The sequence below is a fragment of the Capra hircus genome, chromosome 13, assembly GCF_001704415.2.
Source record: "Capra hircus breed San Clemente chromosome 13, ASM170441v1, whole genome shotgun sequence".
Classification (NCBI taxonomy): domain Eukaryota; kingdom Metazoa; phylum Chordata; class Mammalia; order Artiodactyla; family Bovidae; genus Capra; species Capra hircus.
In genome coordinates, this window is record NC_030820.1 from 65,425,836 (window position 1) to 65,440,652 (window position 14,817).

Sequence of the window (14,817 nt, forward strand, 5' to 3'; positions counted from 1 at the left end):
AAAAAAAAATAATAGTACCCAGGTGTCACAAAGAGTGATGCTCAAGGGGCAGCTATGCTGGGCTTTCAAGGTGCTTCTCATAGGGGCACCTTTGGGTCAGACATTCCTGGACAAGGGCAGCAGGGAGCATGTCCACTGAAACTGGTCAGCAACTCTCTCTCGAGGCCCTTCAGGAGTAAGTGGGTGGCCTGTGAGAAGAATCATGAGCTCTGCTGGGGGTAGGGGAGGGAACGCTTGCTACAGATTCAGTTCTAACCACCATCCCCTGCTATTGGGACATTCAGGCTACTCTAGGGGACCCCAGAGAGGGGTACACTGGGGTGGCCACTAGTCTCCATTGACTGTGGAATGAGTAACTTGAATGAGAGAAGGGCAAAGCCTGGTCTAGACCAGAGGTATCTGTACTCAAAAGGCCAGGTGAGCAGTGCCAACTCAGGTGGATGTGACAGGTATGGCATCCTTACCTGTCCCCTTCTCCCAGTAATGTGAGCGTGCTGGCTGACTGTGACAGGAGGATGAGGATCTGAGGTCAAGGATCTGAGGTCAACCTGCAGCCTTCACAGGCTGCGGGACCAACGGGCCACGTGAGTCCTTCCCAACCTTCACACATTCCCAAAGCCCCACTAGTCCTATTTCCTGCCACACCCAAATACCACCTGTACTATCACTGATGCTTTTAAGTCAACCTACTCCTTCTGGTTAAATAAATAAATGTAAAAAAGAAAGGTGAGGGACTCCTCTGTTGGTCCAGTGACTTAAGACTTCAAGCTCTCAATGCAGGGGGCCCGGGTTCAAGCCCTGGTCAGGGAATTAGATCCCACATGTTGCAACTAAAGATACTGCATGCTGCAACTAAGACTCAGCTCAGCCAAATAAATAAATATTTTTTAAATAAAATTAAAATTAAAAGGAAGTTGATATTATTACTAAAAATGGAGAGTCACTGCCAATTACCATTGTCAAAGATAACATTAAAAATAAATTAGGGGCTTCCCTGTTATCTCAGTAGTAAAGAATCTGCCTGTCAATGCAGGAGACATGGGTTCAATCCCTGATATCGGAGGATTCTGCATGCCTATTAAGCAAAAGCCGGACACAAAATACTAGACGTCTTGATAAAGTTTTAGAACAGGTGAAATTAATCCATGGTGTTTATGAAGCCAGGACAGTGCTGACTGCTGGGATGGGCTTATCACCTGGGGAACTGAGGAATGTTCTGGGGCACTGGAAATGTGCTCATTGTAACCTGGGGGATGCTATACTGTGTATCTTTGGGGTGTGTACTATAAAACTTCATCAGCTGTACACGTAAGATGTGTGCATTTTACTGTATAAAACCATTAATATATCATATTTGCATATAAAGCAAAAGCAACAAAACTAGACCATTAAATTCACCCAGATACGGTTGCCAGCTGAAGACACAGGCTTGTTAAAAAGGGAAACCAAGGAATACCAGAGAGGTGTTAAAGACCTACTGGCCCCCAAGGAGTCTGGGACCAAGTCTTCACCACAGTATCCCCAGCACCTGCCACAGCACTCAGTGAAGAGCTGGCTCTCAACAAACTGACGCGAATGAGTGCATGAATGCAGGGATGGAAGCTGCAAGCTGATGGCTTGGATCTGAGTCCCAGGGCTGTGTTGACCCAGCTGGGTGCTCCTTCCCCTCCTCTCTCTTCCACCCCACTCGCACCCCAGTCCCAGTCCCAGGGGAACCATACCTCAAGGAAGTCATCCCCCTCGCTGGGCAAAACCTTGCCCTGCCGCCAGCGCTTGAGGAACCACCTGAGCTTCATGAAGAGCAGGAGGAAGTTGTGCTTGAACTGCTGGGACTCCTGCACCAACATGTTCTTCTCCTGGCTCCAGAATTTCTGCTCCAGCCTCCGCTGTAGGCTCAGACTCTGGAGCTCAAACTCGCGCCGTAGGAGCGCCCTCTGCTGGTCCTCCTTCAGCTGCAAGAGGGACCAGAGCGTGAGCCACCCCGGCTGTCTTGGGGACCCCGATTCTTCCCATTCCAGGCCTCAGATAAAGGCAGAAATTACATGTGGTGCCTAGTGGTGACCTTGCTGGGGATTCTGTCACCAGCAGTTCATTCTATTGAAACAGACACCTCCCTCTGCTACTCCAGGGAAAGGAAACTCATAAAAACCACAGCAACCACAGTAATCAGTGGAAGCGCTGGGATCTGAACCCGCTGTCTGATTATAAAAACACTGGCTTTATCTAATGAGCCCAGGTGAGCTTCCCTGGTGGCTCAGATGGTAAAGAATCTGCCTGCAATGCAGAAGACCCAGGTTCAAGGCCTGAGCTGGCAGATCCCCTGGAGAAGGGAATGACTACCCACTCTAGTATTCTTGCCTGAAGAATCCCATGGACAGAGGAGCCTGGCAGGCTACAGTCCATGGGGTGGGAGAGAGTCGGAAAGGACTGAGCAACTAACACTTTCACTTTTTCACAATGAGCTCGTACTGGGCACCAGTGTTTCACATGGACCCTCACATTTAATGAGACACCTGGGAGGGTGAGTGATGATGGCAGGGAGGGGTGACCCAACATGCAAAGCAAAGGCCATGCTTGGGGTGAGGAAGGCTGCTGACATGAATACCCTAGGACGCAACGAGGTATCATGGCTCAGAGGAAACCAATAACCTGGATTAGAATCCCAGCTCCACCTCGCCCTGCAAGTGGAGTCCTGGGCAAAGCACTTTGGCCCTCTGGGCATCAGTTTTTCCAGGTGTAAAAGGGGGACACCTCACAGGGGAAAACATGAGGATTAAAGGACATGATGTGTGGAAAGTGCATTGCAATCCTGACATAGAGTAAGGGCTTCATAAATGATTTCTACTAGCAGAACTACCATCTTGATTACCAACTAGGGCTATGGACTTTCTAATATAGAACTTCAGCTCTGAGGGGGGCAATATTTCATAGATGAGACACTGAGGCCCCAAGAGAGAGGATGGGCCTCAGGTCACACAGTCCATGACAAGCCCAGGATTCCAGCCCAGCACAGTTAATGCATAAGCACCAGTGCAGCACGCATGCAAAGACACAGGCTGCCCTTCACATGCTTGCCTCTGAAAACCCAAGGACCGCCAGGGTCTCCGCCCTCAGTTCAGGGAAGAGAGGCTGCAGTAGGTGCGGGATAGGACCCCACCCACCTGCACCATTTTCTGATTGAAGCTTTCGGCCTCCTCCTTCCGGAGCTGCCGCTCCTGGGAGAGCTGCTCTTGCAGGCCCCGGAGGCTGTCGTGGGCCTCGGCCAGCACCAGCTGCAGCTCCTTGATCTGGGGTTGAGATGAGGGACACAGATGAGGAGCAGGGAGAGAGCAGAAGGACAGAAACTGGAGTCAAAGGATGACAGTCAGAGGGGAGCAAGACAGCAGGAAGTCAGACCCAAGCTATCCTTCACGTATACTCCAGGCATGATGGCAGGTCCCTACTTCAGTGGGTTGTCATGACGATGAAATGAAACAGTGCACATCAAATCTAGCTATTATTAGAATTTTAACTTGATACTTCCTGGCGAAAATTTATTTGAAGAAAATAATATACTATGAAAACTAAGTGTATTCACAAAAATGTTCCTCTCATTGTTTATAACTGTAATAATTTACAAACAGCTTAGGTAAGTCAGGGATCAAACATATGTGTTTAATGGGTCTATACGTATGTAAAAATCCATTCAACTGTACACTTAAGGATAGTGCCCTTGGTAATTCTCTGGCGGTCCAGTGGTTAGGACAACGTGCTTTCACTGCCGAAGGTGCAGGTCAGGGAACTAAGATCCCACAAGCTGAGAGGTGTGGCCAAAAAAACAAAAAGGATAGTGCCCTTTACTATACGTATATTTTTATGCTATATTTCAATAACAAGTTAAGCAAACTAAACATTCACAGTAGTTAACTATGTGTTAATCTTGTGATCTTGATTTTCTTTTTCCATCCTTATGCTATGCTATTTAGGGATTCTGTTATAATTATTTGCTGTTTATAATGTAAGAAACTCCTATGAAAAAGACAATAAAACTCTACATTTTCAGGGGAAATTCTGTTTATAAGGATTTGGAGCTAAACAGGCAAAACAAATCTATCTGGTTAGAAGTCAGGATGTGACTAAATGGGGACTAGAAGGCAAGCTTCCAGGGACAGGTCATGGGTTATTCATTGATCTGCTTGCTGATTACATAGGAGTGTTCAGTTTATGAAAATTACTTGAGGGACTTTCCAGGTGGTCCCGAGGTTAAGACTCTGTACTCCCAATGCAGAGTGCCCGGGTTCTGAGGTCCGTAGCCTAGACTTTGTGCTCTGCAACAAGAGAAGCCACCGCAAGGAGAAGCCTGAGCACTGCAAGGAAGAGTAGCCCCTGCTTGCTGCAATGAGAGAAAGCCGGCAGCAACGAAGCGCAGCCAAAAATAAATTTAAAAAAACCAAAACTTCCTCAGATGAGTTTATAAACTTCCTGTCATCAGGTCCTGAGAATGGCCCAAACTTCCTTGTTTCTCATCCAGCCCTTGTTGCCAGGAAGCGTGGAACCAAAGGAAACACTCAGAATCCATATCAACACCGGCTAAAATTCTCCACAGGTCACTCTGTTCTTGAGTCACCTCAGCCACTCTCCTCCTACCCCTCGCCCCTGCTTCCGTGGGCCCAGGCCCACCTCAGAGGCGTAGGAATCATTGTCTTCAGCTCGGTAAGGCCTGAAGCTCCGGCTAGGGTCAGATTTGGAGTCCAGGTCGCTGGTGTGGAAGGCCTCTCGTATCCTGGGCTCCCATTCTGGCAGGTCCCTGAGGTCAGGAGGCTGCACCTAGAGGCCCAAGCAGAAGAAGCTAAAGGTGGCCCCGGGGAGGGGCATGGGGGGTGCCAGAAACAGCGCCACTCCAGGTCCCAGGCTCTGTGGGAGCCTCTGACCGGGCACCTGAGGGCAGGGACCTAAGTGGACTCACCTCCGGTGATTGGCAGACTGCAACTTCTCCATGAATTTTTTCTTTTAATGAATTAACTTTATTTGACTGTGTCAGGTCTTAGGGGCTTCCCAGGTGGCGCTTGGCAGAATGCAGGAGATAAAAGAGACTCAGGTGGGAAAGATCCCCTGGAGGAAGGCATGGCAACCCACTCCAGTATGCTTGCCTGGAGAAGCCCATGGACAGAGAAGCCTGTATCTATCAATGGTCAATGACTAAAGGAACTGTGGTATAGTCACTCCATGAGGTCATACCCGGTCAGGAGAATACTCGGAACTACTTCTACCTGAGACAGCAAACATAATGGTGAGTGACAGAAGTCAGGCACAGGTGAGTGTGTTCTGTGTGATTCAATTCATGCAAAGTTCAAAGACAGAACTGAATTGAGAGAAGGGTTACCCTTGGGAGTGGGGACAGTGGCTAAAAGGGGACCTGTGGAGGGGCTGCTGGGGTTCTTGTCATCTCGATGATGACATGGGTGTGCTCACCTTGGGAAAATTCATTCAGCTGCCCATTTGTGTTTTGTGTGCTTCTCTGTATGATACGGTTCAGTAAAAGGTTTATATATATGTGTGTGCATATATATATATATATACACAAATATATAAAAAGTTACAGGGGAGTTCCCGGTGGTCCAGTGGTTAAGGGGCTTCCCAGTGGTGCTAGTGGTGAAGAACCAGCCTGCCAATGCAGGAGACTTAGAGGCCAGTTGGATCCCTGGGTTGGGAAGACGCCCTGGAGGAGGCCGTGGCCACCCACTCCAGTATTCTTGCCTGGAGAATCCCAGGGACAGAGGAGCCTGGCGGGCCACAGTCCATGGGGTCGCACAGGGTCGGGCATGACTGAAACGACTTAGCGAAGCACAGCCAGCGGTTAAGACTTTGCACGCATCCATTGCAGGGGGCGTGGGTTCGATCTCTGATCAGAGAAGTTTTGCCTGCTGCACAGTGGGGCCAGGGGGAAAAAAAGCAATAGGGCCCTTGATGGGGACCTCTTACCTGGAAGTCTGAGCCAAGGTCTTTGGCCAGAAGAATCTCCTTGGAGGGCCCCTGGGAGCTCAAGGCAGGCAGTGTGGAGAAGGGCTCCGGAGGCTCCTTGACGGGGCCCCCGAGGACCGAGTCCGCCTTCCTCGTGAAGGCGTTGAGCTCCTGCTGGAACAGGCTCAGCCGCACCAGGAGAGCGTGCATCAGCTTGGCGTCCCTGGGGCCCTCGCTGTTGTTGTCTGGGGCCTCGAGCAGCCGGAAGTCGACGCACTCGTTGTCCAGATAGGGGCGCAGGCCGGCCGAGAAGCCGTTGGCGTCGGCCACCAGGACGTCGATGGCCTTGCTGACCAGGACGGCCTGCTCCCGCAGCCCCGGCAGGGCCTCGGCCTCCCGGGCCCGGCAGAGCCGAGTGGCCGTGGGCCCCGGGGCCTCGGCCAGGGAAGCTGGCACGCACTGGGCGGAGTCGCCAGCCTCGGCGTCCGTCTCCAGCATGGGCCGCGTGCTCTGGCAGGAGGCCAGGTCACACCGCTGGAGGTTGGAGAGGAGCACGCGGTTCTCATACTGCAGCTTCTTGACCTTGCCGCTGAGTTCGCCAATCTGCAGCTTGGCGGCCGCCAGCTCCTCCTGCGAGGGCTCGCTGAGCACCGAGCAGCTGTCCTCGGACAGCGTCACGTCCAGCTCGTGCTCCGAGCGGTACTTGGCCAGCTCGCTCAGCAGCAGCTTGTTCTGATCCTCCAGCTCCGCGGAGGAGCGCCGCAGCAGCTCGGCTTCCTCCTCCACGAACTGCAGGTGTCGACGCAGCTCGGCTAGGCTCTCCCCGCACTCGCCACCGCCCAGCGCGGAGAAGGCCAGGCGGGCCTCTGGGGCCCCGCAGCCGCCGCCGCCGTGATCCTTCATGTCGTCCATCTCGGCCCGCAGGCCGCGGTTCTCCACCTCCAGCTCCACGATGCGGCGGCTCAGCAGGTTGGCTTCCTCCTCCACCAGCTTCAGATGCACCTTGAGCTCCGTCTCCCGCGAGTGGGGGGCATCCGCCAGCTCCTCCGCCGACAGGGCGCCGTCTAGGTCCCCGTAGAGCGAGCGGTACTTGAGCAGCTCCTCCTTCATGCCGTCGTTCTCCTTGGCCAGCTTGGTGAGCTTCTTGCACATGAGCGCCGACTCTTCCTTCGCAAAGTGCAGCTGGCACTTCAGGTCCGCGCTGTCCTCCTGGGGCCGGGGGGGGGGGGGGGGGGGGGGGGGAACAGGAAACAGGCAGGAGCCAGGAAAGTTAGTGTTGGGAGGCTCAGCCACACCATTTCGGGGAACTCTAACTACTGGGTGCTGGGAACAGAGTCTTGACGCTTAAGCACTGGGGGTCCAGAGGGGAGGCAGAGAGGTGGACGCAGCACACAAATGGGGCACACATATAGCAGCCTGAGGAATCCAGGAGGGCTTCCTGGAGTAAGTGACATTCTGTCAGGGTGACTGTTGCTGCTAGTACTACTACCATTGCTACTGCAGTTTTCTCATCTGTAAAATGGGGCAATAACACTGCTCCCAACAGACCATGAAGAAAATGAAAGGAGACAATATAGAAAAAGTGCCTGACACCCTGATCATCCAGAACCACTCGAGACTAACTGTATTCTGTGCCTGACCTGTGCTACAGACAGCACTATACAGAGCAGACCATGTGAGAACCATGGGTTCAGGGTGTAGTTTGGAGAAGTAAAGCTGGCATCAAAGCGAAGAAAATGAACAAGGGGAGGACGGAGCAGAAACAGGGGAGGGGTGGACACCTCTGGGGACTCCTCGGGCCACTTGTTAAGCCAGGGGCCTTCAGACTAAAACCTGCTGCTTGGGGTTATGCCGCCTGCGGCTGTGGAGGCTGACCAGAAGTACCTGCACTGAAGGCTTCTTGTCCGTCTTCCCCAGGGAGCGCGTTCCTCTTTTCTTCAAGGAGTGCTGGATGAGGATTAAAAATAAATTGAGCTGAAAGCTCACAAGGGTGATGCACATCCAAGAGCAGTCACAGCAGCCAGGGTTCCGCTGAGAACCCTCCCCTCCCCTCCCCAGCCAGCCCAGCCCAGCCATGGCCAGCCTTGAGCAGCACCAACTGCTGAGTTAGAGGAGCCTGAAGACCACCCAGTGACTGCAAATGGAGAGCCAGGTTCACCTGCCCAGGGTTCCTCCCCTCTCTCCCACCCCGGAATTGTGATCTAATCAGCTTGAGCCCAAGACCTGGAAAATCTGGGTTTCCATTCTTGTTTGTCTTTCATTCATTCACCAAAGACTCCCTGAGCACCCATCATGTGCCAGGCAGAGTAAGGCATGGAGAATACAGCAGGGACCGTGACAAATAGGGTACCCCAGGGGGATATTGGAGTGTTATGCCCAGATCTTCCCCTTAGTACTAGAACATTCCTCTAGTCCCCCTTCCAGCGATGGTCACTGGCTGAGGGCAACCACCTCATCCAAGGTCTTGTGCCCTCCCTGTGGGGGCGAGGGGGCAAGGGGGGGAAGCCACATTCAATGACTAGTCCATGCCCTCTTCCCACACCAGCTCCAGAGCTCCCCACGGGATCAGCTGAGGCCACGAGTATGAACGCTCTCCAACTCAGCTTCTCCTGCTGCCTCCATCTCTGATGGCGTTATTCCAGGAGGACGCTTCCATAAGCCTCTGCATGCAAATCTCCATCTCAGGGGGAATCCTGAGCTCAAGGAACTGGCATTGTAGTGAGAACTTTAATTCAGAGTGGATATTAATAAACAGTAATATTTCTCTTATATTAAATGAAATAAGTCAGACAGGGAAAGACAAATACTATATGATATCACTTTTACATGGAACTCTAGGTGGCTTCCCTGGTGGCTCAGATGGTAAAGAAGCTGCCTGCAATGTGGCAGACCAGGGTGTCATCCCTGGGTCAGGAAGATCCCCTGGAGAAGGGAACGGTAATCTGCTCCAGTCTTGCCTGGAGAATTCCATGGAAAGAGAAGCCTGGCTACAGTCCATGGGGTGGCAAAGAGTCGGACACAACTGAGCAACTAACACACAGTAATAAACAAAATGAATATGGTAAAACAAATCATAATTATATAAGAGGCTTAGAAATGATGGGGAACTGATTATTTTTTTACAATGTAAATGGTAGGTTTTCGTGCAGATTAAAGCAAAGTAAGGCTCTGATAATCATGATTCAAAAACACAGAAGCAGGGATTTTCCTGGTGGTCCAGTGATTAAGACTCCATGCTCCCAGTACAGGGGGCAAGGGTTCTATCCCTGGTTGGGGGAACTAGGATCTCACACGCTGCACAATGAGGAAAAAAAAAAAAAAGGCACACAAAAATACAGAAGCTAGAGGGAAAGAAATAGATGCATTTGATTAGATAAGCAAATTCTACCTGGGGCAAAGAAATGCTCTAAGAAAAGTAAAAATATAAATGACTGGGAAAAAATATTTGCAGTGTATGACACTGACAAATGGTTAATATCCTAAATATATAAAAAGAGTCACAAGATGAAGTCCAACAAACCTACAGAGATATGGGCTAGAGAGATGAAAACCAGTTCACAAGCAAAGAAGGGTAAATGGCTCCAGCCATAGGAAGATGCTCACCCTATTCATGGAAGAGAAATGCAAATTAAAACTACACTGAGATACAATTTCTCACCTATCAGATTGGCAAAAATCCAAACACCTGACAACACATTCTATTGATGAAGCGATGGAAAAACAGGAACACTCAATATCAGTGGCAAGAACGCAAAATGGCACAAGTTCTATAGAGGGGAATTTGAGGAATTGTTACAATCATCTTTTCTGAAGTTTCTCAGCATTTAAAAAAGTCACTCAAAGGCATGAGTCCATTGAACACGTCTTCCCTTGAGAGAAGTGAGTATTTCACTTAGTGGAGTATAAAACCACTTTTGCGTTGCATTTGACTTTTCAAGTCGGGCAGGTAATCTTTGTGCATGCTTCCAAGTAGTTTGAATACATGTGCTTCCTGTCCGCCACCTCTCACACCCCACCCCTGGAGGTGAGAACCTTCTCTTTACTGAAGGCAAGAGAAAGGTCCCACAGCAAAACCAGAGCTGACCTGGGACCAGTTCTGGACAGAACTCTTGTTCTAGCTCCAAAAACCTGGAAAGAGAAAGTGTACCTTCTTCAACAGAAACCAGAGTGGACTCAGCACAGTGGCGCTCAACCTGGGGGCAAATCAGAATTACCTAGGGGAAATTTTAAAAAGTGATACCCAAGATCCCAGCCCCAGAGATTCCCACATCATTGGTGTGAGTAGGTCCCAGGCATCAGTATTTTTAAATAGCTTCCCAGGTGATTCTAATGTGCAGCTAAGGTTGGAACTACAGAGCTAAGGAGGAAGATGAACCCGAGATAGGCTCTTAAGTTTATCTTAGAGCCCAATCAAATCCTAAAGAGACCTTTTGAAATGTAAATGAGGCAGGAAGGCAGAGGCTGATATTTCAGACGCTGGGTCCCAAGAGCAGGCAGGCAGTATTTGAGAAGGGCTGCTGGGGGAATCTTTCAAAAGCTAGGAGGTAAGAGTAGGGAAGGCGGTGAGGGTCACAAAACAAGTCTTTCCACCAAAGAGCTCCTCCCACAAAAGAGATCTGGGAAGGGGATGCTCAGAGAGAGACCCCTCCCGCAGTGGTGAGGTGGGGGCTCTGGAGTCAAGTGGTCAGGGTTGCAGATCTGGGCCTGCCTATCACAAGCGTATTGGGCTTCCCTGGTAGCTCAGATGGGAAAGAATCTGCCCGCAATGCAGGAGCCCCGGGTTTGGTCCTAGCGTCAGGAAGATCCCCTGGAGAAGGAAATGGTCACCCACTCCAGTGTTCTTGCCTGGAAAATCCCATGGACAGAGGAGCCTGGTGGGCTATAGTCCATGGGGTCGCAAAGAGTCGGACAGAACTGAGCATAAAACACTTTCACTTTCACATCACAAGCTGATGGGTGGGTCCGGGAACTCAGGTGGGACGCCTGGGTGAACCACTTCCTCTCCCAGAAACTCCACTCCATCATCTACAAAACTGAGCTACAGATTAAATGACTACTGCAGACTTCTTGGAGGAAGGGAGCCAGGGGTTCCCGGAGGCACTGAGAGGTCCCAGCCATCACATATAAAGGACTGAGATGATATAAAACCTAAAGTCATTAAAAAGGGCAGTGGGAGAGTGAAATTCACTGACATGATAAACTCTGAGACAGAAGGAAGGAAACTGTAAAACAAAACCTGCAACACAAATGTCCACCAACTGATGAATGGATAATAAAACATGGTATATCCGCCCAGGGGAATATTAGTCAGCCATGGGAAAGAATGAAGTCTTGATTGATGTTACAACATGCTTGAAACACTGTGCTGAGTGAAGGAAGCCTGTCACAAGAGGACACATCGCATATGATTCCATTTACAGAATGGAAGTCCAGAAGACGCAAATCCACAAAGGCCAAAAGTAGATTCGTGGTTGCCAGGGAGGGAGAGGGAGTGGGGAGTGACTTGATGGCTTGAGGTTTCTTTCCAGGGCGATGAAGATGTTCTGGAATTAGCCGTGATGGCTGTGCAACTCTGAGTACTCTAAAAACCACTGAACTCTACCCTTTTAAAAAGACAACCTTTATGGTAAATGAATTATATCTCAAGAAAGCTGTTATTTAAGACAACCTAGAGGGGGACATTGGAGAAGGAAATGGCAACCCACGCCAGTGTTCTTGCCTGGAGAATCCCAGGGACGGGGGAGCCTGATGGGTTGCCGTCTCTGGGGGTCGCACAGAGTCGGACACGACTGAAGCGACTTAGCAGCAGCAGCAGCAGAGGCGGGCTTCCCTGATGGCTCAGTGGATAAGAACCCACCTCCCTATGCAGGAGACACAGGTTTGATCCCTGATCTGGGAAGATCCCACAAGCCGTGGGGCAACGAAGTGGCTGCACCAGAACCATTGAGGCTGGGCTCCACGTGCCACAGCTGCTGAAGCCCGGACACACTAGAGCCCGTGCTCCACAACAAAAGAAGCCACTGGAATGAGAAGCCCACGCACCACAACTAGAGAGGAGCCCCCGCTTGCCACAACTAGAGAGAGCAAAGCCCAAGTGCCAACAAAGACCCAGCACAGCCAAAAATAAATACAGAAATAAAATTATTTTTAAAAAACTAGAACGTGTTACCATCTTTATAAAAATAAGACTCGTGTGTGTGTGCACGTGGGTATACATGTGTGCGTGTGCCTGGTGGGGGGGATATGATTTAAAGAATATACACCCAGCTGAAAACAAGGAGAGTACAGAGAAGTTACACTTTTCACCTTTCTTCCCCCACATGTTTTTGAGAGAAGCGAAGACATAGTCCACCAGAGTTTTCTCTTTAAAGGTTTTTAAAAATTACATAATTTTTTTAAAGTAAATTAATACATAAAGCTATATTCTCACAGTAAATCTATACTATGCTGACAAAGCAGGAGTCCCCCTGTTTATACCTCCACCCATTCTCCTGAGGGTGACCACAGCCAAAGGTTGGCTGGGGCTCCTTCTAGACCTCTGGCTCTGTGTTTAAAATACTGAAATAGATGGTGTTCTTTTAGACTTTCTTTCCTTCCTATGTTTACTTGGCTCTGTGATCTTTGATTTTTATAATAAGCACCTTAAGCAGAAGAAAACCCCCAAACATCCAGCATTTAAAAAGAGCCTGTGTTCATGCTACATTATCATGTATGTTACAGAAACTGTGCTTATAACATAATCCCATCTTTATTTTGAAAAGTACATACAGAAACAACTATACATTGTAAAGCATAGAGAAAGGCTGAAAAGGCACAAACTAAAACAAATCATGGGTTAGGCTGAATGAGGCATCGAATTGAGGGAAGTGGTTAGGGGAGGCTTTCTTCTTTTATGTATGGTTTTCATCACTTCTTATATTTTGGAGAGCATACTCACATTCATTTAACTTCAAAAAAATCCAAAAGGGAATACAGTTCAGTTCAGTTTAGCTGCTCAGTCGTGTCCGACTCTTTGCAATCCCATGGACCATAGCACGCCAGGCCTCCCATCACCAACTCTCGGAGTTTCCTCAAACTCATATCCATTGAGTCGGTAATGCCATCCTCTGTCCTCCCCTCCTCTTTCCGCCTTCGATCTTTCCCAGCATCAGGGAATACAGTGAACCCATTAACCGGCTGTTTCACCCCAGGCAACCAAGGCAACCAGAGTCTGCCGTGTCCAGCCTTAGAGGTATGCTAGGCATGCATTTATGTGTTTTTGTAATGAAATTTTTGTTTCACTGACCTTGTATTACTTTTCTAGTCAAAACAAATGCATATGTACATTTCAATATGTGTGCACACACATAGAAAAACATACCAGCAATACAACAGATTGGAAAGAACTCCGACCCAAATAGTAATCTGGTAATTACTCAGAGGAATTCCCTCTGAATACTGGGCTACAGGTGAAACTTTTTCTCCTTATGGCTTCCTTGTATTTTGTAGTCTTTCTCTACTAAGCATATGTTAACTGTCAGGTGGAAGGAGAAAGTTATAGTAAAGGGTTTTATTTTGTTGTGTTTTTTTTAACGTGCTTTCTCTGAGGAAAGTCCTGAATGCCTTTTCAATAGGCAGAGGGGGAGCTCTGAGTGCCCACCAGAAAGGGAGGGCAGGACTTCCCTGGTGGTCCAGTGGCTAAGATTCCAGGTTCCCAATTCAGGGGGCCTGGGTTCAATCCCTGGTCAGGGAACTAGATCCCACAAGCCACAGGTAAAGATCCCACATGCTGCAACTTAGACCCAGTGCAGCCAAATAAATAAAAATAATTTTTTTAAAAAAAGAAAGAAAGTGCAGGCGGTGGGCAGAGAAGAGGGGCTGAAGCAGGAAACCTTTTCAGGACCAGAGTGGCTCCAGTCTTTTCTGGACAGAACGGACCCTGCCCCAACCCCATCTCAGCCACGTGGGCTCCCACAGTGCTCTGAGGCTCTGGAGGGAAAACAAGGCAGGCTCACAGAGCACACAGACCATCCTCCCCTCTGCAAGGCAGCAGCTGGTCAGGCGGGACTCCCTCCAGGGAGCCAGGGCCGTCAGAGCCCCTTTGTGGAGCCCCCGGGGGCAGACATTCTGTTCCTGAGCCTTGGAGGGTAGGATGGGGCGGGGCGGGGCAGGACAATGCCTGAGCACCCACAGGAATGGCAGTCACATGTACCGGACCCCAAGGGCACACTCCTTGGCTGGCAAGCAGCAGGGGGCTTCCCCACCCACAGAGCAACGCACACGGCTGCCTCTGGGCAGCCAGGGTGGCGCCTCTAAGCATCGTTGGTCTAACGGCTCCTAGTAGCAGCAGGAGCTCTGTCCCCACTTGCCCTTCTCTCCCTTCTTGGGGAGACCAGGATGGTGCCCGTGCCCCTCAGCCTGCCCTGGAGAGGCTGCCGAACACAACTGCAGCAGCCCCCTGCCTGCTAACACCCTCCATCCTGCCAGGAAACAAAGACCAACCTTCAAGGCATAAAATGAGCCTTCTGCCAAAACAGTTGGGTAGATTTTCACCCAGTTTAGAGGGGATGTTTGGAAAGGTCTCCTGAAAACACAGACTGTGCTGTGTGGATGAAATTTCCTCCGGAGTGGTGGTGGTGGTGGTGGAGGGGGATCTGGGTTGGGGTGCATCTCAAAGACTGAGGCATTCTTGGCTGAAGAAGCTAGAGAGTGGGTGTGGTTCCTGGCTGGGGGAGACCACTGGGGAGGAGGAAACAGAGAGTGGTTTGACAAGGGCCCCAGATCAAATCACTGGGACAGATGCCGCCAACTGCAAGCGCAGTCTTGCAACTTAACTGCTCCTTCTGTGGGCAACTGGCAGCCTGATATGGAGAGCTTCTTGCTAGAGGCAGCAGAAGC

General features: G+C 50.1%; 1 protein-coding gene across 1 annotated transcript in view; it reads right to left on the reverse strand.

Moving 5' to 3' along the window:
• The window catches only part of SOGA1 (suppressor of glucose, autophagy associated 1), a 75,276-nt gene that overhangs the window by 26,556 nt on the left and 33,903 nt on the right, over window positions 1-14,817 (reverse strand). Inside the window, exons 4-8 of the mRNA XM_018057819.1 lie at window positions 7,825-7,887; window positions 5,962-7,149; window positions 4,660-4,806; window positions 3,162-3,287; window positions 1,722-1,952 (exon numbers count right to left, since the gene is read on the reverse strand). Coding sequence (XP_017913308.1) covers window positions 1,722-1,952; window positions 3,162-3,287; window positions 4,660-4,806; window positions 5,962-7,149; window positions 7,825-7,887 — 1,755 coding nt within the window. The remainder of the gene's footprint in view (window positions 1-1,721; window positions 1,953-3,161; window positions 3,288-4,659; window positions 4,807-5,961; window positions 7,150-7,824; window positions 7,888-14,817) is intronic.